Source organism: Echiichthys vipera (assembly GCF_963691815.1).
Source record: "Echiichthys vipera genome assembly, chromosome: 10".
NCBI classification, from domain to species: domain Eukaryota; kingdom Metazoa; phylum Chordata; class Actinopteri; order Perciformes; family Trachinidae; genus Echiichthys; species Echiichthys vipera.
The window spans coordinates 18,200,136-18,224,756 of NC_139835.1; the positions used below are offsets into that span (position 1 = coordinate 18,200,136).

At 40.6% G+C, this 24,621-nt stretch overlaps 1 protein-coding gene across 1 annotated transcript in view; it reads left to right on the forward strand.

Annotated features, from left to right (window-relative positions):
• Nucleotides 1-24,621, forward strand: part of myo3b (myosin IIIB) — a gene marked incomplete at its 3' end in the record, with an annotated part of 53,572 nt that overhangs the window by 21,554 nt on the left and 7,397 nt on the right. Inside the window, 14 exon segments of the mRNA XM_083921043.1 lie at nt 674-827; nt 1,409-1,497; nt 1,726-1,855; nt 8,734-8,813; nt 9,568-9,588; nt 11,305-11,382; nt 12,946-13,151; nt 16,723-16,834; nt 16,990-17,152; nt 17,587-17,667; nt 19,082-19,178; nt 21,044-21,098; nt 21,257-21,340; nt 22,004-22,127. Coding sequence (XP_083777169.1) covers nt 674-827; nt 1,409-1,497; nt 1,726-1,855; nt 8,734-8,813; nt 9,568-9,588; nt 11,305-11,382; nt 12,946-13,151; nt 16,723-16,834; nt 16,990-17,152; nt 17,587-17,667; nt 19,082-19,178; nt 21,044-21,098; nt 21,257-21,340; nt 22,004-22,127 — 1,474 coding nt within the window.

Genomic DNA, 24,621 nt, shown 5'->3' on the forward strand with positions numbered 1-24,621 from the left:
AGGTAATTTATTGAGGCAGGATTTCATACATGAAATCTGATAATTCTCCATGCTCGTTCATTTATATTTTCCAACACTCTCCAGGACTAGAACTAGAAGCGACATTTACCACTTACACATTCATTACAGCAGTGATCACTGAAAATTAGGCCTTAAAGCCTCTGGAAAAGTTTCTCTTCTACAAACAAGTGTGAGCTGCCCTTGATGAAGAGCTGGTGCTCTGTGGAAAAGGAATTTTTATTTGGTGTCTTCAGTCTCGCTGTACACAGAAACTGATTATTCTCAGTTAATGACTTAAACATGAGGATGGTTTAGATCCATTGGTTCCACTTTATTAGTAAAATATATATTTAAAACAACTTTTTGATCCGAAATTAAATAGATGCAATAATATGATATGACTTTGCAAAGTGAAATAAATTATGAATAAGTAAGTGGCTCTATTTGTTAGTTCAGAGCTGTTCTGTTTCATGCATTCAGTAAAAGACTCTATTATGCTGTAAACTTCAGCAATAGACACACACAGCCGACTGCACACAGCCGACTGCAGCTGTTTGGATTTGTTGATTAGAAACAGTTTTTTCCCCCAAACATGCACACATAGTATTTAGCCTAGATTGTGTAATTGGGTCATTTAGAGAAATCATTAACTACATTCACTGGTTCTAATTAGATGGAATACCAGAGTGAGGGGGTGGATGCCAGCCTGGTGGAGTACGAGGACAACAGGCCCATCCTGGACATGTTCCTGCAGAAGCCCATGGGTTTGCTGTCCTTGATGGACGAGGAGAGCCGCTTCCCTCAGGCCACCGACCAGACCTTAGTGGGTAAGACATGAGGGCTGTGTATCGTTTAAAAAAGTCTGATGCCAGTATCAATACCAGTACCCTTGAAGTGATACCAATAACGCACTTCATTTGATACCTTTTTTTTCTACTTCATTTGATTCCCATCATGTGAATGGAAGCATCTTGATGCGCTTAACTGCCGTCAAATACACCACACCGTAGATTATATGGTTGTAGCTTCTGCAGTAGTGGACCTATCACATATTGCATTAAACCAAAGAACGCTTGCAGGGATTTGCTGTGAGAAAAAACAAACAAATGGTAATTTATTTTTCTTAGATCTGAGTACAAACAGGATTGAACACTGGTATCTTTTGACTAGAGAAGTTTCAAAACCACTTGGTACTGCGTTGTTTTGCAGTATACCCTGTCGTAATGCTCAGACATCAAACCATCAAATATCATGAAACACGAATATGAGCAGTAAGAAGTCACTTCTTCTTTGAATGTAGCTGCAGCTCTTGCCACACAGCGATGCACTTTAAAATGTTCCTACCTGTCCTGCTTGAAGTATCTTTTTTGCCTTTAACCTTTTTGCCTCTCTCATTTCTTGTCAACAGATAAATTTGAGGACAATTTGCGCTGCAAGTACTTCTGGATACCTAAACGTGTCGAGCTTTGTTTTGGGATTCAGCATTATGCAGGAAAGGTATCAAATAAGTCTGTGGATCTGTGCTACAAATAACATATGTATAGTTTTGCATTGTTCATGTTAAAGTTTTTAAAATGCCTCTCAAAAATGCCATTTAATTTAACTTATATTAAAAAGTATATAATAATACTAATTTCAGCCATACTGCCAGACCCTATACAAGAGTTAAGGACAAGTCAGATTGGCTCCTTGTTTTTTATGCGCGTCTTGTGTCCTACTCGACAGGTAATGTACAACGTGAATGGATTTTTGGAGAAGAACAGAGATACTCTTCCTGCAGACATCGTCGTAGTTCTGAGAACATCAGAAAACAAACTTTTGCAGCAGCTGTTCTCCAGCCCCTTAACTAAAACAGGTATGCTATGATATAGGCCTCAATGAAAAACATAGTAATGTAGAACATCTCAGCCACTAACAAGAATATTACTCCATTGCTAAACCACAATGGAAATGGTAATGGAAACTTTTCTTTGAGACAAACTATTGTTAACAATGCCAGGCTCTGATTGTATTACTCTGTGAATTGTGCTTGTGTCTACTGCCTCCATAAATGTTCAGGTAAGTGGGTTTCTTAAAGACACGGCTCCCAGGCATCTCCTGGTCCCCCTTCATTTCAAGCCTCTGTGTGCCGTGCTCGGATAAATCTGCAGTCTCCATTATCTCTTGAGAGGCTCAGCTCTCTGCACGGCGCTCTGTTTTTATTTTCACTAAGCTGTCCCTCTTGGTTTCCCACGACTGAATGCTATCTACAGATTGTGGGTGCAGTGGGATATTTTTATGATAAGGTTCTAAATACCCAGGGGATGAAGAAACAGTATTTAGAGAACACAAAAGGAACCCTTCCCACCTCTTTTCTGTTGCTTAAATGAAGGTAGAGTAATGTGCTCGTCATTAACCGTGGCTGAGGCCTCGTGGTCACTTCACTTAGCTGAAATGCTAATAGATGTGTTACATTATCAGATTCCTACTTCCTACTTTATTTCAGCTAAGCCACATTATGTGATTCACTTCCTTTTTAGGGACCTGTAAATGCCTGCTTTCAGTCCCAGTGGCATTAAAAGGAGCTTCAATTCACAAAAGGCACCTTAGCTGAAACTCCAGTAGAAATCTGTGTCTGTAAACTTCAATTGCAGGTTGTGCACAAGGGAGTCTTCAGCCACTTCCTTTCTGCAATTAACGGCTTCATAGAGTACACTCTATAAAAACAAATTCAGCGAACACTTTGTTTCAGTGCACAAAGGAACTGAACAGATACTAAGATGTGCTGTAATGTTTACTGCGGTTGACATAGTGTCAGTTAGATTTAAAAGCTTCTTTATTCCCTTTTAGTTCTACTGCACTGTCCTGCCATTCACACTGGGGGATCAAGTTAATGTGATGATTTGACGCAGAAATAAACTGTAACTGTGTTCTGCAGTTTGAGTGTTTTATCCTAAAAAGCTCTACCAAAACTCACTAGTATTACTTACTTAGTAATTAAATAGATTTCTATTTCTTTGGAGTTGGAGGTCCAATTTCTTATTGCAATTTGTGAAACTACAGATCATCTCATTAGATAAAAGCTATGAAAGGCTCCGCTCCAGCTTATCATTCTGGCAAAGATGGGGTGCTGTTTAAAGCGAGATACAGTATAGCATAAGAAAATTATAAATCTATTCTTCAGGGCAAAATTTGTCGGGGGATTTAATTTGCATTTTACTTCACATTATGGATTCACTGTTATCTGTGAAATTACCATTATCTGGGGGGATCTGATGGAAATCTGTTTTACACCAGGGTGGTTTCACACTCTGGGTCGGCCACTCGTAGTGTCACCACTAGGGGACACCCTCGTAGACCTGCAGCCTGACACTGTGATGGAAAATAAGGGACCAGTGATGTCAAACACATTAACATTGCAGTGAATGTTTCTGCTTGCACACATATCTATCACTGCAGCGATACAGGAACAATACCTCTAAACCACATAACTTCCCTCTATGTTATATTTGAAAAATAAAAACAAATTTAAAAAAGATGCACAGTCCACATATATGAAATATTTCAGTACTCATTTCACACAGCAGGGCTAGAATGTGATGGTCTGAGAATGGATGCAGTTCCTGTTTGGGAGACAGTAGGAAACTAGGAGGGCCCCAGAAAGTAAAAAGCTCCCAGGCTGTGAATAGCGAGGCCACTTGAGCCCTGCAGAATGTGGGCCATTGAGCCTTGGACATGTGGTGGTGTTTTGTCAGAGGAAATGGGAAGTATTTGCATGGACAAATTCATCAGAGCCAGGGCCTTTCCCAGATCAGGGGGATCACAGTGTTTGAATTGGCTGGGCTCAGCAGGGCCTACCAGGGCCTGGGCAGCCTGCGGTCACAGTATGGGTCTCTGTGGGTGCGTAAGTGTGTGTGTGTGTGTGTGTGTGTGTGTGTAGCCGCAGGGCTGCCTGATCATGCTGCTTGTACCACAGCACATCTGCACACACACACACACACACACTGATCTAACACACACAGTGCTTCAAGACTGCCAGCCCCTTTGTCAGAGCACAGTGAAAATGGAGGATGTGCCGAGTGATTTGTGCCCTGTGAAAAGTTAAAGTTCACAGTGAAGTGTAACGACATATTTTATCTCTGCCAGGCTTTTAACACTTTATTATTTTATACACATAATTTACGCTATATGTAGAAAGAAGAATCACTGGTATGAGTCAGACCTGCACTACACTAATGCCATGTGTATTCATTTATAATTGTGTTAGAGGTTGCTGAGCATTTAAAATATTCTTGTGATTAAACTCAGTATCAAAATGTACGTTGAGCTCTAGATGCAGATATATTTTACCGTAAAAGTCTGATTTACTGCTGCTGGAGCATCAAAGATTTTCTCCCTGGAGCATTGTATTTCTTCTAGTTTAAGATACGATAGAATAAACAACACGGTACTTTATTGTCCCCTTAGGGCTCGGTGTCACTGCATTAGACGGGTGTACATACAATCCAATTCCGTTGGTAAGATTCTTAAAACAAATAAATGACTTTCTGTGGTGACTTAATTCATTTTGGGTCAGGCAGAAAAATCCTTCCTGATATTTTATGTATTTATGCTGATCTTGTGTGTGGTTAATTCTTTGAAGATAACCATGACTTTAACCTGTTAACTAAATGTTTTGAATGGATTTGGCTTTACTGTATATTTATTTTTAGTGGTAGTTGTACATTTACTCAAGTACTGTACTTTAAGGTGCTTGTTTCTTCTTTCTTTTTTTACTAGCGACTTCGCAGAATAATATTTTACATTCAAAACGTTATTATGTTATCTGCTGCACGGTTAATATACACAGTAATGCATTGGTAATGATAATTCATTAACACAACATACAGTATATTGATATAATAGTGACATTTTGCTGCTGATATTAAAGATTTTGGATGCAGGACTTTCACTTGTAACAGCATCTTTTTATATGCTATTGCTGCTTTTGCTTAAGTAAAGGATCTAGGAATACTTTCTCTACTTTTTTATCCAAAGGAGAGTTTAGTTTTACTATAATGCCAATAATACTGACCCATAAAATAAGTCCCAAGGTGTCTACATTCTCAGCTCTCACTTTTCTTGTTTCTTCTGTGTGAAGATTTCTTGTTATTTTACAGTTGACTAACCAAAACAAGCTCATTCCACAATATTCTTCTGAGAGTTGAGCTTTTTCTTTAGGGGTTATGAGTTCAAGTTGGTCACATATGTTGAACAATTTACATTGCTCTATCTTCACATGAAGCCACAGTCGCAGCTCCGACGTCCTCTGCATCTCCCTCCGTCTCCCTTCATGTTAGGAGATCCTCCTGTGTAGAAATGACAGCTTTCTCCCAGCGATATGACACATTTGGCTCTTTGTTCTCTCCCTGTAGAAGCCCTTTTTCATCCCAGTGGGCAGACACTGCAGTCTTTCACTAGACTTCCACACACTCTCGCTACCAAAAGAGACACTCACCAAGTAATACTTTTGTTAAATTTCTCCCCTAATCGTGGTATTGGAGAATGTTTTGAGTCAGCAGTGGGATTTTTGATGGCCCCGCACATCAATAGGAAGTAGCCAGCTCTCCTAAGTCACATGGTTCAACATCCTTTGATAAATGCAACACTGTGTTGTGTCACTAAAAGCCAATTACACCATGCTTTTTATGATTGATCTGCTCTGACAGTAGTGGATGGCATTTAAATCAACAGCCCCCGGAGCCATCTCTAGGCATAAACGGTGGTGGTTATGGAGGGTGGCGGAGGGTTATGGGTGCTTTAATCTCATTTGCTTGGTTTGCTGAGTTGAGTTTCTAGATCACATGTTTTCAAAAAGAGAGCGGGAGAGCGGCGGAGATATCCAGCAAGCCTCTGCTCACTCAGCTCGGGAAGGCTGCTCTCGCTTACAACTTTGATTGTCCCCTGTGTCGACAGCTCGATCCACAGCTTCTGAAGTACAAGGCGCACACTGGCACTCATAAAAGCATGTAGGGAGGTGTCATATTGAACGCGGGATTGCTTTTTAATCCCAAGCACATTGACTATTCTTGTCAATAGAACCCCAATACAACTGCCAGCTTGAGCTTTTTTTTTCCTACAGGATTCTTGCTGGGCTTAATTTTCAAAGTGAACGCACAGATGCCAGGGAAGGCTTTTTCTCTTTCTGCCCCCCCTCCCCACTCACAGCTCTGCCTCACTCTGTGTTTGTCCTGGAAGTCCATGCCAAGAGCAACATGCGTGAAGCAGAAACGATCAGTGGGACGCTTCTCCACCTCCTGTTTCTCAAGACTGAATGACCTGATGGGAAATAACCCCCCCTCACCTGCTCCTGTTTTAATTATTCAGGTTTTAATATTAAAACTCCTCTTTTCTCTTATTTTATTTTCATCATTTTTCTATTTAAAAGGCTCTGACAAAAGTAAAAACAGCCTCAAGCTGTAACTAAAAACATATGTGGCCTTCTTCTGTAACTGGATCCACTGTCAAAGAACAAGTTTTCCTTTTTCATGCTGGTCTCTGTGTTTGAATAATTATAATTCACATCATTAGACAAGACTCCCACTGTATCTAAATTAGGAGGTCTTCTTTCAGGCCGGACATCACAGGTGTTCCCTTGGTTTCATGTCTCGGGAGAGGGAAATCTTTGAGGATACTGACTATTAACCCATGCTCTAATCATGTAGTCAGGAGGGGGAATGTTACCCGCCAGAAGAATGAATTAATACGACCCGCCAAGGAATACATGAAGAAAGCAGTGAGTGTCCATTTGCAAGGCTTAGGTACAACTGTCATAGTTTCTCTCATCACGCCGCAGCCCCTTCATCTCCCCTTGATGGTGTCACGGAAGTGAGAGGCGTGAAAGCACAGTGACACTCCATGAGCCCGTTCCACTCGCAGCCGCTAATTCATCATGACAAATGTGCTCAGATGATCTGGCCCAGCAGCACTAATGGGGAGAGGAGAGAGCGCACTTCATTTGCACAAGACCCACTCCAATTAATCCATCCAGCTTTACTCTGGGCTAATTGGAGCGGGGCCCTCCCTGCCTGTGTGCTGGTAATATACCCGACACAGTTTAACAGCTCCTGTTCTATAAGATCATACTTTTTGTGTGTGTGTGTGTGTGTGTTTTTGTGTTGATTGTGCCGAAGGGGTGTTTGTGGATGTAAAATCTGTCCCTGTGATCCAAAAACACAAGGCCTTCTCACAAACATGTGTTCATAATGAGCAATTAACTGCTCATATTTCCATGCTATCATATTTTACACTCTCTTTTCTTCTATATTTAGGTTGAGATTCAGAACCTGTAGATACTCAAGCACAATATTAAAACGTATACATGTGCATATTTTAATGTGGAAGAACACATTGAATTTAGTATGTTTATGCGAAATTCATTAATGGTAGAATAAACGTGTAGATAAATAAATAAAAATTACCAGATAACTGTCAAATGCTTAAAGCAGTATCATCACTAACTTAAAAGACCTAAAAGTCCTTTTGAAGTTCTCTCACATCATATGTTTTGGCTTGTTTTGACTACAGCTGTGTGTGTGTGTGTGTGTGTGTGTGTGTGTGTGTGTGTGTGTGTGTGTGTGTGTGTGTGTGTGCGTGCGTGCGTGCGTGCGTGCGTGCGTGCGTGCGTGTGTGTGTGTGTGCGTTTGTGCGTGTGTTTGTGTGTGTTCCCATGAGACGCCACATTGCTTTGGCTCACGTTAAAACCTTTGGCACGAATGGGACGTTCTTTGTCTAAAGTTAGAAGTGGCCTGGCTGTTAATTAATCCATCATAAATTGATTTTGATCTCTCCAGTGTTTGATTGATGCTTCTAATACACACTTAATAGTGCAGAGTCCTCTGAGAAATGCCGGCGCTGATCCCGTGTTTAAGTTTTTTGGCTTGTTGTCAGACCACGTCCTTAACAACTGACGTGAGTCTTGAAATTATATAGCAGAAGCCAGCTTCATATTTGCATTTTAAAAGTTCGCCCGTGTGCGGTAGAAAATCTAGAACAATTGTTGGCCTGTCACTTCAGCTTTATCTTAAAAAACTTACAAAGGTTTTCCTCCTTGCCGTACACGGCTGCTTGGGTAATGCTGCCTCCTGTGTCTGCAGACGTATTTTTCTAAAGGTGTGTGTGGCACATCTGTGCAGCTATTGTTTATTCATGGAGTAAACCCTTTGAAATGTGTTAAGATACTTCCCACTCATTATAAAAATCCTGCCACCCATGGATTAGGACTTTGATGTCACCAATCCTGCTTCAAAGGCTTCTTTCACTGCTATTAATCACAGTTTAGCCTCTGAAGATATAGCCAGAGAAAACATTTGGACATCTTGTGCAGAAACTTTGAAATGTTCAGACTGTCTTGCATATGCTATGTTCATATCCTTTCCGCTGTGTGTGGGGCTGTTGGACTGCTGTGCACGCAGCTGCACTCCTGTGTCCATGGGATTCGGTTCAGATTTGAGGCTTCATCCGAACCGTCTTTAATCTGTGCTTCAGCATGAACACTGCCGTTAACATAGTAGTGTAGCTGTTTGCTTTGTTTTCTTTTTATCTTGTATGTTAGAATATCTACCCAAAGTGTTTACCGTGCCTCCATGTTTGATAGTTCACTATCAATAACCATTTCTTTCCTTTGTTTCACACAGCTGGTCAAACTTTTTCTAAGTTTTAAATAAGACCTGACACGACTACTTCTGACTGTTTCCGTGGTTTGGTTTTGAACAGGAAATCTGGCGACGTCCAGAGCCCGGGTCACTGCTGCCTCCAGATCTCTGCCGCCGCAGCTCGGTTCAGGACGCAGCAAGGTGAGGCTTGTGGTCTTGTAGCACAAATCATCCCATCTGAGAGCATAATGTTTTTTTATTTGCTGCTCACGGGTATCGCACCATAAGAAACTCAGTAAAACGTGTGCTGTGAAGCATAACCACATTAATTGACTACCCTGTTATGTTTTCTGCCTTGCTTGTGGTGATGCAGCATCGCCATCTGGTATTTGGTGTCTACGGCATAAATTAGTTTTCAGACTTACTAACTATTGTTGTTTTGTTCTTAATGGGCTTTAAAGTATTGAAAAAACGATTTGTATTAGCTCAAATATCTGCATCGACCATAAGAGGCCAGGATAGTTTCATTAGTCTCACATTCAACAATACTTCTTAATGTAGCAACACTCAAGGACTTACTCACTCTAAAAATGTTTTCATACAATATTGTTCATCAGTTGTTTTCATACTGAGGTTATGATGTCCGACACGCTACGCTGTTTAAGCTACGCTCTTGGACTCACACTCCAACAGTTTCATTTCACTGTCTCTATTTTACTTAATTTAAGGGGAAGCATTTAGTCAAATCATAATGTGAAAAGATGTGAAACATAAAATATCTTTGTCCATTGTGGAATTATAAATTAGTCAGTCTTTGTTTTTAAGAAAATAATTAACATCAAAACATTATGATTTACAATGAAAAACCCCTTAAAGGTGAATTTCAGCTTCTTGTCGATCCACTTCTCTCTTCCTTTATTTGCATGTTATTCGCCGACATTTGCCGTACTCAAAGTCTCCCAAATACCTATTGAAGGTAAGACTTCTGTTGAAATAGTAAATGAGTATATATATGTTTCTGAATCATAGACCAGTTCCAAAGTGCAAACACATAATTCACTGAAATCAACTGATCATCACTGTAATCCCAATTGGAACTTGAACTGTTTTTCACTAACTTTAAATTACTTTATTTATTCATTTTTTCTTTTACTCAAGTGTTTTTTTCACACATCCACAAATCTGCATTATTAAATGTGTAAATGTTCTATGATGTATGTTTTCTAGATTATAAAAATATGTAAAGAGATATTCAGAATGGAGTCAGGACCTGCAGGGACATATTTTAGCCACCAAAAAAATTCAATATCAGTTTAAGTATACCCTATATTTAGAATATTTTCACCACCGTATCTTTCCATCAGACCGCCCTCTTTAAGTTTACTCTCATGAAAGCCGCCAGACTTCACTGACAAAACCAGTTATTTTACCAGTAAGTTTGTTTGTGTTATTTTGTGACCTTGGTGTTTTAAAGGGTTAGGAACTAACAAACACACCAGTTGAGTCAGCGGTAGACCAGCAACTTCTGTATCCTGCGAGGTAAAATGTCTGATTTTGTCAAAAGTCTGGTGGCTTTGATGAGAAAAAAGATAATGACTTCAGTTCCCCCTTGTGTAAACTAAAACAGGGCTTTCTGACGGCTGTGGAAATATTCTTAATATAGTGTAGACTTAAACTATTTTTAATTTTACTATTGTTTTTTATTTAGTTGGGCCTTTTTTATGTGGCTAACAGCACAATGTGTTGCTTAGCTTACATGCCTGTCCTCCAGCCTGGTTCTTTAAACTGGGAGCTTGCAACCAGGTAGGTAGCTCATACAATCCTGCTTAAAAAAATCTGAAGTATTTCTTTAATGTGGAACACGAACACTGGCCAAGATAACTGTGGAAAAACTTTGTTGGACTTCCCCGAAACACCTACTCAGTTATTCTTGAACAAGAAAGGGCTTCTTAATAATGACTCAATGTGATTGATGTAAAATGTATGCCGTCATGTTCTCAATCAGAGTTGGGGAAAAGTTGACAGAAACTGACACTTACAAAAAGTTCCTAGTACGACCAGATTAAAGAAGTGTGACGGTTGTTAGAATAGTGGAAGTAAGTCCTAGATAACGTTTGTACTTCTGTGTGATCTGCTTTCAAAATTGCAAAGTGTCAAAGCGTCTGAATCCTCTCTTCATGTGACTCAGAGGATGTTTGACATACCTTTCTTTCTCTGCACTAGGATGGAATAAAGAATTAAGATATGCACTTTGCGTAGACTTACCATAAAATATCTATTGCATCATTAATTTTGATGAAGCCATGAACTACGAAGGCCATTAGAAAGCTTATATTGTGTCCTCGTTAATCCGTCGTCGTCTGGATAACTGTCTGCTTGGTGACGGCTGGTCTCATTACTCAGAATGCTCTGCAATTTTCCCATGCCCCACAGCAGTCCAGAATTATTCTCTAGATTGTTAGCTTTAAGTGTTTATCGCTATGTTATACAGACGGCACAGATAGTACAGCTGTGTATTCCCAACTGGCCCATTTAGACAAAGAAGACCTGCTGTAATAATACCTTTTTCTCTACAGAGCCCATCAAGAATGTCACGTTGCAAACAAAGTGAATCTCATTTGAATCTGCTGCTTTTGCAGTGATGCTCCTCGTTTATCAATGCAGCATGTTCATTGTGAATGTTTGTGTTAAGGTGGACACCATGGAGATGATGCGTCACCCAGAAGAAACCACCAACATGAGGAGACAGACTGTAGCCTCCTATTTCCGTGTAGGTGTTTTCTCTTTTATGCTGCTTAACTGTGTGACTACAACTAGTCTAAACACGTTGAATGAATTATTCTGTTCCATTTTAAAATATTAATTGTGTTGACACAAGCTAACTGTTCCGCAATTTTTCAGAAATAACTATTTAACTCTTGAAATGAAGCAGAAAAGGTCACAGAACTCTGCTAATGTCAACAAAATTGCATTTTGGTAGACTGTAATGGACCAGCTTAAATTAATCAATGGAGTTGGCTGAATCATATATCTATTTATTTCAGTTTGATGAATTTTAAATTAGAATCTGCTCTTTTATGTATGTACCACTCTGGCAGTATGACATAGTGTCCAAATGTTCTTTCTTTCCTCTAAAATGACACGAAAATGCCTCAAACTCGACCGGATTCTGACTTCTTAAGGTTGACAGAGTCTGTATTAATATTTATAACATATTTCCAAGTTGTGTATTAGGTAGTAGTTCATACAGACATACAGATGTGATTAACTTTAACCAACCGCATCTATTTAAGCTATAGTAACACCTGACCACAAAAATGCACATTAAAGCAGAACCACAGTTAGTTCAAAAGCAACTAAAATAGACAGTGACACACAACCAGTGTAAAAAATAGAAACAAGTTTTACTATATTAATCATTACCTCCAGAAATGTAAGATATACTGAAGTAAATGTTTTACTCCGATAACTCCCACAGAAAATTCAGCACAATCTAAATTTCTACATCATTAATTCCATCAGTGAAACGACACCATCCTCACTTTCTCTGTTTCTCTTAACAGAAATACTCTTTTCACTCCCTAGAGACTCATTGATTTGCTTTTAATGAAGTCCTGCACTTCTGTTGATGTTTCACAATAAAATACCTCCAGGGAATGGAGGGCTTTTAATGTGAAACTCACTGACGATATGATGAGTTTGCATTTACAGCAAACAGCCGTAACAGCATATCATAACAAAGAAAACATGAGCTGAGGGTGAGGAGAGAAAACAGGGCGGCTGCTTAGCATAATCTGATCTAGCATCTTTCAGCTGATTGTTTGGTTTTCCAGTCTGAAAACCCGTCAAGGCCAAACAGCAGACAGACCAAGTTGTGACTAGCTGGTGGACATTGTGAAGCATTTAACAGCGAAATAGCCCTCTGTTTTCCTCAGTTGGTGGAGACCAAAACAGAGCTAATAGTAGAGTGAATGGAGTTCTGCACGGATGACGTATTTTGTAGGCCAACCTGGTTCCATTGACAAAATGGTAATGCTACTGTAGATAACAATTGCACATTTTTTTTGGATCCTCTACTAAGTCACTTATTTATATTTGTTATATGAGAAGCTAGAATTCCTACTAGTTCCTGTTTGGTCTGATTTATTCTGTCCATTACTACTCAGCTTGTTGTCAAACACATCAATGTCTTGAAACAGTTGGATTCTTGAACTTGAAGTGCAAATCTTTATAACTAGACCACCATCAGGCCGTGACAATGTGAATTCATTTGATAACTGCTCTTCCTGCCTTGTGTCTCCCACTGTTTATTGTTGTGTCATTGTGTCCGCAGTACTCCCTGATGGATTTGCTGTCTAAGATGGTGGTGGGTTCACCACACTTTGTGCGCTGCATCAAACCCAATGATGACAGGCAGGCGCTGCGCTTCTGCAAGGAGAGGGTGATGGTGCAGCTGCGCTACACTGGGATCCTGGAGACAGTGAACATCCGTCGGCAAGGCTACTCCCACCGGATCCTGTTTGAAGAGTTTGTCAACAGGTAAGAGTGGTGTCAAGACAGGCGGCAGCTACACTCTGCAGCGTGCACACACATGGAGTGCCTTCACAACCCCAGAGATAGAGCTGAACAAGCGAGCCGTGCTCTGCATCACACAAAAACATGGGTTCTTTAATTAGATAGGGGTACGAGTTGAGCAGAGCAAGAGGCTGACTAATTGGCAGTCATTAGTGATAGTGCAAGACAAAATCCTACAGCTCTCTTAACTGGGTGGATCCTCCAGTCTGGAAAATATGGATAAAATTCAAACAGGGAGGAACTGTGATTATAAAGGGTGATACATTTTAATGGATTTCCTTTTACTATTCATAAAGAGTTTGTTCTGTAACTCAGTGACCTGGAAAAACTTTAATATAGTCTCTATGTCCCATTGGTATTACATTAGAACACAATTAAAACGAGATTTCATCATTAGGGGGACTTTACGTAAGGGTGTTGTTTTTGTTTAAAAAAAATGTAGGACAGGATATGATAACTGTTAACTGATACGACCTCCTGTCACAGATTAAAGGTTCAATACTTTATTGCCATTTTAACAGAGTTGATAGGAATTTGGTTTGGTGAGTGAACGGAACAACAGGAACCCCACAGACATACAGTGGCCACTTTAGGACATAAAAATAAATTCAGTAAAATAAAATCAGTACCACAACAGCTATGATGCATACAATTGTATACAGTACAATACATACCCTTACTGCGTCTTACAGACAGGGATATTATCAGCACTTAAATGATTAAGAGTGAAGGGCATAAACGGCCTCTGGGTAAGTGCTGTAGTAAAACAGTCTGTCCTGGTTCTAATTTACTTTTCGATCTTTTATAAGGGTGGAAGTTTAAAAGATGGATAGCAGGGTGAGAGGAGTCATGGCAAATATTGTGCCCCTTCTTCTGTCTAATGGTGCCCATTTCAGCCATGGTTGGTAGCTTTTTGTCTATGATTTTCGATGCTGTGCATGCTACAGTATTTTGACGTTCTGATGTTTCTTGTCTTTTTATAAGATTATTCTTTTGGCTTTTTATAGTATAGCACAGCTTACGATTGACAGGAAATGGGGTAGAGAGAGGGGATGACGTGCAGCAAAAGTCCGTAGGTCGGAGTTGAACCAAGGCCAATGTGGCAAAGACTTTTAGCCTCTGTATATGGAGCACCTGCTCTACCAGCTGAGCTACTGGGCGCGCACACGTTACCTGTCTCGTGCTGAGGTGTTTCTATACCACACAGTTCTAATGTCCAGCCCCAGATTTCAAAAGTGTAGGCCTTCACATCCCCAGCCCTGTTAAGGAAAATAAATTTCATATACATATGACGAGTCTGTGGGAATATGCAAGGAAACTTATGTTTGATCAATTTTCCTTTGAGAAATATTTCTAGCCACCTCTAATGTGGAGACTTTAAGATGATATAAAATGTAATTAACTTGGGCTTTTGGCCTGTAGGGAAAAAAAACTTTGAGAGGGCTGGTTCGTCTCACTGCTGTAGAGAAGCTTCAAAAATTGTGCCTAATTTTAGTGACCTAAAATTTCAAATGACCTCACATTTTTTCTTGCATGTAATAGGTTTGGTCCCATTGCTAAAAAAGTGTTTGATTATTGTAAATCCACCTAAAACCTTAGCGATGAATGCCTGTGCATGACTTGTGTGTGAATGAGACCGCTTCAGACTACATTTTAACCCCACTATTAAATCCATATGATCCTACATGAGCCAGGCAGAAGTCATACAGACAGACCCGAGTGGCTAAACTGCACCTTTAGTGAAAACTGATTTAAATGTGTGCTCTCATATCAAAGGCTCGTCTGATGTTGCCAAGGAGTGCTTTGTATTTACCATCAAAGAAATAACAGGTATCAACAGGAATTAGAATGAAAGGCTATAGACTGAGGAGGGGAGGGGAGTTCAAAGAAGTTTTTCTTCTTCTTGTTGTTCTACTTTTTGACCAACGCCAGAACACAAGAGATGAACCAGTCGTTTGGGAGCCTTGATGTCCCTGAGCAAACAGTTAAAGCCACTTTGTCCTATGCTGGTATTTTGTAAACTACTACGAGAGGATGAGCGGACGGATGCAGACAGTGTGTGTGTGATAAACATGCAGTGGAGCTGATGAACACTGATAGGGCCTGGCTGATGAGCATCTTCTGTGGCCGCTGAAATAAGAGACGATGATCCGTTGAAAAGATTGCCAACAAAGGGCCTCTGTTGAAGACTCATGCCTCAGTCAGGCTCATTTTTCTGCTCTGACTGAGCAGGCGACTCTCCAGCTATGATGGTGCTTCTAGAGTTGAGAAAGGTGCTAGGATGTTGGATTAAAATACTTTAAAATGTTGTCAGTCACTGAGGAAGAGCCCCGTGTTTGTTCAGTTATGTAATGGACTGTGTGCATTGGAGATTACCTTTGGATTCTTTATTTGTACAGTAATCCTAAATGACATATATATACATGTATATATGTTGCAGTTATCACTTAATTAAGCAAAAAATAGTAGAGTATTTGTTTTGAAACTTTGAGAAATACCCGTCTTGCTTTGAGTTTAGAATACCACTGTCATGTGTGCAAACTAAATATGAAGTTACATTTAGAAGTTTATTTATATGTTTAAATAAAGGAGGTAAAATGTTTATTAGTGACCTGTAGAGGTGATGGTAGGCAGATATTGTTACCTTTGGCTAGAGCCAGGCTAGCTGTTTCCCCCTTTTTTTCAAGGCTCATTAAATGAGGGACGGGTCACGTTCTCTGCCCATGGCACCAACGGGGTATGACACATTTTCAGTGTAACTGGAGATGTTGGAAAGCTCACAACACTAGAAATAAAAGGATAGTTTCCATTCAGGTGCACTCGGCTTGACAGAACATTTTGGGTACGCTCGAATGGATGGCGGCCGATGTACATATCTGTATAAAATATATTCTGACCCAAGGCCAACTGCGGACCCTGACACCATTCAGTCATAACTGTGTTATATGATTGTGAGCAAGCCTTTGAGCTTTTACACAAGTGCAGACCAAGTTTTGCTGCGCATGTTTAATACCCCACTGGCCAGTGGCTGTGACTTCTCTTTTTAGCCTCCTCGCTGTAATTTCATATTACCAATATTAATAGTGTCAATCGTGTTTTGAAATTCAACAATTGTATTTTACTGGCAACAAGCAGTAATCCATTATTGATTATATTGTATATATGTCATTGTCTAGCTCTTCTTCTTCATGATGTGGTGCATTTTTTCTCGATGCTGTGTTTTTGTGTTTTATGGATGATTTCAGGAGGTTTCAGTAACATTGAAAATGACCAGAATTTATTTTTTTCAATAACAATAACATTATATCACTTTTTTAAAAAGTTTTTCTTAAATGGAGATCTGACAACCTATTTTTTTCATATGTAATCTTTGATGATTACAGCTTTCTTAAACTTTCATGTTGTGATTTGATCGCAAACTCTTGATTACAGTTACAACTCGACTCTGCTCTTCAAGTTCTATAACAACATTCACATTCAACACCAGCAAACTAATCAAATATTTCATTATTTTCCACCCTGTCTGCTCTCATAGATATTACTACCTCGCCTTTCGGGCTCACCAGATGCCTGAGACCAGTAAAGAGAATGTTGTCGCCATATTGGAGCGGGCCAAACTGGAAGCCTGGGTGCTGGGGAAGACAAAGGTAATGTGTTTATTCACTAGATATTAAACCATAAGGAAATATGTGTTTGTATTGTACATTTGACCTATAATCAGTATAACATCTACCAAAAAACATGTATAGAGATCTAGACAGAGATGCTGGGATATTCTGACCTGGGCTAAACATCCTGTCAGGTTTTTCTGAAGTACTACCATGTGGAGCAGCTGAACCTGCTGCTGAGGGAGGTGATAGCTCGGGTCGTGGTGGTACAGGCTTTCACTAAAGGTTGGCTGGGCGCCCGACGTTACAGAAAAGAGAAGCAGAAGAGAAACCGCGGGGCCATCATTATCCAATCAGGTACACTGTTATTAATAAGTCAGTAAACAGAGCAAAAAAATCATTTAAACTGAGTAAAAAAAAAAAGCTAAATCTTAATGTGTTCTTTTATCACGTAATGATGAAACCGGTGCAAATTTGATGTGAATCTGACCGCTGGGTTCTTAATGACCTCGTGTCTATTATGTGCAGGTGAGCCTTCATAAAAGAGATGAGTTTGATAACCACAGTCTGACCTACAAGGGTTAAGAGTAATGCTTCAGAGCAGACAATAAGACCTCAGAGAGTTCAAAGGGATCCATCCCTTTGCCACCTGGTTTAGCAGTGTTTTGAAGTGGGATCTTGTGTAATATGTGCAGTCTATTTTGTTTCACAGAGGCAGGTCAGCAATCTCTAGCACACACACACACACACACACACACAAACACACACAGTGTCTCTTTCTCTTTTTCTAGCCTGGAGGGGCTTTGTTGCTCGGCAGAACCTCAAGCAAATAAAAAAAGAACGGGAAAAGGCCGCAGTCCGCATTCAGTCAGGTAAAGAAATGTTTACATTTTTTTTTCTGAAGTTCTTCATATATTCAAGTGCAGACCTCTGGAATTTCTCACGTGTCCAGTGGAAATACACGCCACTTTTTCATACATTTTCAAAAGGAAAAGGGATAAAGGCTTGAAAACCTTACGTCTTTGTGAAACACCTTTTTGATCTCAATGAGTGGCCTAGGAAACAGTAATAATTAATTAATAATGCATAAAGAAAAGCTTTTGAAAGTTTGGGCAGCATTTGGTCCCCATGTTTCAGAAGAACAGTGCATACTGAGATCCTTTTTTTTCCTTTCATCTCTTTCCCAGTAAAGGCAAGAGAGGGGCTTATCCCTTCTGTTTCCTCACGACTTCCTCTCTCAAATTCCTGGCCTATTACACAGCTCTCACATACCAGAAACAAGATGCCTTTTTATACTGTCAACCTTTTCATCTGAAATGTAAATTAATTCTTACTCAGTGTGCCTTGACGAAGATCAAAGTGGGCACATTAACCTTCCCGGGTCCCCCCCCAACCCCCTTCCTCCCCTCCTCTTTGGAGCCTCTCACTGGAGGACAAGGGAGGGTGCCAAAAGGGGCAGGAGAGAGGAGGGCACGGGGAGGAGATTTGGCATTGTTTCCCCCGGCTTTCCTAAGGGCTGCCCTCATCTGGCACATGGAGCATCTCAGTCGCCTGTACACCTTGTGTAAATGTCCTCCATTAAAACCCTTGTAAATAACGCTGCAGAGTGGGTAAACATGGTTTTGGTGTGAAAAAAGCCTCTCTGTCCCTGCTATCTTTCTCAAAGTGTACAAAGTGTGTTTGTGTGTGGCCGCTGTGGTTCAGGGTGGGGGTGAACCTGACATAAGTGGGGCCTCAGCCCCCCGGCGGAGCACTCCAGCACATTCACATTGTGTGTTCTCTGCAGCTTATAGCCTTTGAGGTGGGCTGCATTTGCATTCTGAAAATAAACAGATGCCTTTCAAATGTATGAGCCTGGTGGCTTCTCAGATCTCAGCGGGGCCTGGGGGACATGCTCACCATCGATCAGATTAGACCATGCAAAATAGAACCATGGCTCGACAATGTACTTGAGCTTTATTTTCCTGTGCATATAATTTTACAAGAAAAACACAAAGCCGGTTGACGAAGTAACTCAGTCGGCTACGTTTAGCATTTATCTGAACCCCTCTCAATAATCACACAATGTTTTCCCACTGCTACACTGCACTCCTTATATGTATGATAGGCACGTTTCAGAGGCTGTTTTAGTGCTTCGATAAATTGTTGTGAACTGTGTAAATTGCAACAATAATGTGCAATATCTGCCTCAGTGGACTATATGCATGTTGTTTAAATGAATGGCAGAGGGAGGTGAATGGTTTTCTGACCATGTGAAAGCTTGTCTGACGTCCACATATTGTGCAGTTTACAGGGGCCATCGGGTACGTCGGGACCACAGACCCCAGGGGCACATATGTAACCCTGAGGCTGGAGGAAAGACCACCAAGGAGGAGCATGCGAGGTGAGCCTTGACATCTCTTGTCCTTCAAGGTCTGTTAAAACAAGGTTTTCTTTTTGTTATATCTTTATTGTTTCTTCTAACAACGCAGACAATAGACTTCAAATGGGACCTCAAATGAGACCACGATTAGAGACGTCCTATTATAAGAGGTCTCACATACCTGTCACTCATCTTAAGGGCTCCTGGACGGGCTCCTCTCGCACGATCATTACAGTCTGTAATGTATTGTTGTTTCAAACAGAAGAGAAAGCCCCTCCCTAAGCACCACCTCTTTCTGTTTTATAAACGTAATAAATATCTTTCCACCAAGATAGCACACTTGTCTGACCACAAATGGGGCTGGGCGCTGCACTGGTCTCCAGATGTACGAACTGAAGACTTTGTGTTTATTCAACATATGGGCAGGCCAGTCATTAAGAAAGTATGTGCAAAGCAGGAGAGCAGCCACCGACTGAACAGCAGCACACGTGGTGTCGATGGCGGCTTTTAACTCCGTGTTTAGCTTTTCTCTGCAACACAACTCACACATATCAGTTATTACAAATTCCGTAATGTTTGAGAACATGTACTAATAATGCCCCTAGAGGAGAAGTATGAGCTTTTTCTTTATGTACAAGAAAACAAGAAAATTACAAAAACAACAAATTTGTGTGTGATCAGTGCTCATCTAAGGTCCTACAGTATATTATGCTCATTTTCAGGTGCATACTTGTATTTTGGGTTTCTACTAGAACAAGTTTACATGCTTTAATTTAATTTTTAATGTTTAATGTCTTTAATGTGCTCGATATTAGCACCTGCCTCTTTAAACCCCCCTCTTGAAAAACCTTAGTGTGCTCTAATTGGTTAGTGTTTCAGGGTCTTCCAAATCTTCCACATCTGCGTTCTCTGCATCTCTGCACCATCATTGCAGCCAGGGAATGACTGTTAACGGCACTGTTAAAACACTTTTCACCGATATATTGAATATTTGAGACATCACAACCGTACGGAAGTCCTGACGGCTCGTTCAAAGGCACGGTTTCTGAATACGGGCTGTGTGCATTTCTTTGTGGATTGAGCGTTTTGATACTTTCACAGTATTTGTATAGCACCACAACCTGCTATAAAATACAAAAGACATGGAAAACATTTTTTATAATATGGGACCTTTAAACCAATTCATGCTTATAAGAAATGTTGAGTGACTTTTGGTCAACACTGTGCATCTCTCCAGATTCAAACTCCAAAATACTAGATTTACACATCTAAAAATGTTATGCGTGTTGTATACTCAAACTGAACGGAGCCTCATCTGGGATTTTTCTCTCCGTGTTTACAATCATATTCCTTGGTGAGAAAAACTTCAAACCTCCACTTAACAATTCTGTTTAATCAGTGTTGGAATCTCTCCATATAGATTTATTTTGACATGATCTGGCCCATTTTCCTCCTGTAAGATCTATGTTCTCACCTACATGCTGTTCTTTTCCCTTTTGATATCCCACCTCTCTGCCACGCATGAATTCTGTGTTTGCATCCAAATAACAGAGCCTCCAGTTGCATCACCACGTCCAAACTGGATGAGATTTTGTTTTTCTATACTTGAAGCATGACTGCGACTGGCACACAGCATTGTGTTTGCAGATGTTGTCTCATTTGGTGTTTGTTTTTTTAAATAATGCAACAGTGAGTGATCACACACAGAGACATGTCTCTGCCTCGCTCTCTGCAAATTGCATAATCATAAACCAGAGTTGTTTTTGCCATTAAACATTGAGACAAACACGATTCATCCTCTGCATTGTCAAGCAGATGCTTTCAATATGTCTTGTTATATGACAGTTTATGTTTATTTCAGGTAAAAACGCTTCTTACTTTCACAGGTCTAACAACCCACAGAACAAAGAGGCACATAAGGATCACATATACAGAGAAAATGTAAGTAACAGAATATCAATGAGCATTTTCTTATGCCTGGCTTTAGCCGTGTATGTAAAATGCTGCTCCTCTACAAAGCAGCTTTAACCCAGATTATTCTTTGGGAATTTTTGAGTCCTTGAGACAAAAGAGTTCTCTTGCTCCAACCTTCATCTCAGCGGAGAAGACAGGGTGGTACGGGAACGAGAGAATCAAAAGGCTGGAAATTCACGGCTGAGAATAAATGCTTGCTCTTCCCTGAGGTGATTTGTCTTTGCGCTCCTCTTTCTACAGATGTTAGACCCCTTTTTTAGTAAAGACCTGAGGTTCTTTGGTAGCACTTTGATATCCTGCTCGGATTCAATATGTGAAATAGAAGAGCCACTCCGTGACTTGGAGCACATCACAGTCTTTGAAGTCTGATCCAATTTTTGCTGCTCACCATTTGATGTTGAAAGGATGAAATGAGGAAAATGTACAGTTTTTGCCAGTAACTCTGCTGAGCATATGTAAGATTAAAAAAGCAAAATCCTTTGGAGGATGTACTTAGAAATGTTAAGCAGATTAATACTTTCCTATAGCTCTTTTATTCAAAGATAAAATTAAATATGAGAGGAAGTCTGTATGAGCTGTTTTTTACCCTCACAATTAAGTCAGTGTGGTGCTGTTTGCTAGGAGGTAGGGCTAGTAAAGGGGGATATGCAATTGCATTAGCATTTGATTAACATTGCAAAACACATTAATGGGTTGGAGTTATATGAATGCCAAATTGTAAGTTGTAAATAAATGAATACTGTGTCTACATGACTAAATTGAAGAAAAAAACACACACACCATATTACATAGCTTGCTTCAACTTGTGTCTATTTATCCTCTGCTTTCATTGACGTTGCTCTTCTGAGTGTGTTTATGCCTCCTCTTTCAAGGTTGGCCTCGACAGCCTCGACAGACAAGTGAAAGACATCAAGAGAGACAAAGGCAGAGGAGAAGACAGTGTAACGAAGCCTTGCAGGGAGACAGCTAGACTGCGAGACATGCAGTGTAAACAAGGTAAGCCCAAGCACAGAGCTGGCGGGTGCAGGTAATTACACAAAGAGACAGCAGAAATCCCGCCTTAATGGATAAAGTGCCATTTTTAATACGGGGTCCCTTTCAACCTTTCATCCCAGCCAATCCTCTGCTGCTATTCTTTGTTGACAGCAAAAAGAGAGAAGCATTATGGGTGATCATTTCTGCGGTATTTTAATAACCCAGGTCAGCTCTTCATAAACGTCTCATGGCAGGGGGGGGTGCTTTCGAAGTGGCATGTGCACTTCAAAGCTTTCATTCTCCTGCACGGCAAGCCCTTCACTAAGGATCCTGTCATTGACTCTAATAGATCTGCACAGTAACGGTGACAAGAAAACACACAAACCCTGATTTGTTGAACATATGTTTGGTTTGCTTTTTGCCCCAGGCGATGAATTACATTAATTCCTGCTGCCTGGAAGGCTGAGTGGGTGGCTGCGCAGGGGGCCTCCGATTACGGCCGTCACCCAGCCCACCACTGGGGTAGCCTGGGTAATGGGGGCCCGGCCCTTCATTAATGTTATTAGAGGGCTATGAGGTAAGAGACGGAGGTGAAATAGCGTTTAGCGGCACGGCTGAGAGATTACGGGGATTACACATGATAATGTAACACAGACAGGGCTCTCCAGCGGGCCCGGGATTAGTGTCAGCACGCCACAGCAGGTCTGGGTTAGATAGCGGCTAATTCGGTAATGCTGCATACAGGTGACCCCCGCTCCCAGGCATCACTGCTGCTGAAGGGAGGCAGTGTTTGATGAATTTATAATGTCAGAGTGATTATGGAGGGAAATGTTGCCTCTATTGGGGCATATTTGCTCAAAAGTATGTTTTGTCCTGTGTCACCAGAGCTTCCAGTCATTTTATAACACAGAGTTTAGAAATAACAGCTGAATTACTTGCTTGTTTTTATTACGTCTTTGTAGCTGTATACCCAGCTACCTAAGATTAGGATGTAGGGTGTTTCATGTGTTTCCCCACAATGTGTCACATTCCTTTGCGCTTCAATACTTCAGTACTTCGATACAGTATTGTTTTTATTTTGTCGCCATATAAAACTATGAAATGTACCACAATGAGCCAACTTGGTATTGTATCACCTGATCCTCAACCTTTTAGGCTACTAGTGATGCCTCTTATAGGCTGTGGCTTCAGTGTGGAAATGAATTGTGAGGAAAAAAAGATAGAAATATGAAAAGAAAAGACAGAAAAATTAACCTTAATTATAACTAGTAAAAAACTCGACCCTTAAGTAATTTCAGTCTAGAATACAATTTCAGTTTGTGTCAAAGAGAAATCAACTTGTTTTTACGAGAACTTTCTCGAAATTAGTGTCTTGGAACAAGAAATCAGATTGCTGCTCCAGAAAAAAGAAAAGGGAAACTTGACTTTAGGTAATACTTGAAATTGATGATGAAATTCAAATAGTGGAAATATTCTGTATGCAGTATAGCAGATAGTTTCACTTGTTTTAAGATTTTAAGGACTCAAAATGGTAAGACGGTTGTTTGGTCTCTAGTTTAGTCTCATTGGTACAACAACAACAATAATACCTGGATCTCCACACCAGACATTTGGACCAGTCCCAGCCTGGTCAGATGTGTAAAATAACTGATGAAGCCTCTTGGATGAGAGGTGAAACGTCTTCCTAGACAAATAACCAAGTCCAGTTGCTTTTGACTTAATTTTTTTGGGGGATAATGATGACCTGGTCAAATGAGAATATTCACAGGCTTAAAGTCAACAAGTCAAAAACCTCCAGACATCTTTTTGTAATTAGGTAAATTGAAGGGTTTCGGTAAATTGGCCATGGGCATGTTAATGACATTTCATATCTGACAGTTGAGGTATATTCTATTTAAACATCCTGACAAAAAGAAAATCCTCTTCCGCCATGGGCTTATTTTATGTGGAGAGCACACAGATTTTCAGGTATTCATCGTCGCCCCTTTTCCTGCCTCGTTTATGTTCCGAGATCTGCTTGTGGCTCCGACTTCTTTCAGGAAACCCCATATGAATATTTTGAGGGAGGCCACGGTGGCTCAGGCACCCAGGGCACACTTTGATCCCTGCAGATCTGAGGGTCTTTTCATACCGAGGTTGAGCAAGTCATGGAAGCCTTGCCCTGCCAGATGTTTGGAGACCAGGCTCCTTCCTGTGTCTCATCCTGCTGTCGCCTCTGGTGATCGCATCGGTTGTCTCGGGCTGGAGCTCGACCTGGAGTGTTTCGGGACACCAGTGGAGAAAAAACAGAAGATTAGCCATGGAAATCGAATTACCCCACCCCTCCAGACACGCACACGCACACACACTCTGCTCCCATTAATGCCAAAACACCGGGGCGTGACCTGGAACCCTTCAATGAGTTTGATGGACGTTGGGTTTTTTCTAAGTGATTTGCCAAAGCCCAGTGATGCACTCAGCCTAGGTTTTTTTCTTTCATGTTTGAAACAAAGCAGATTAGAGAGCGAGATGATTT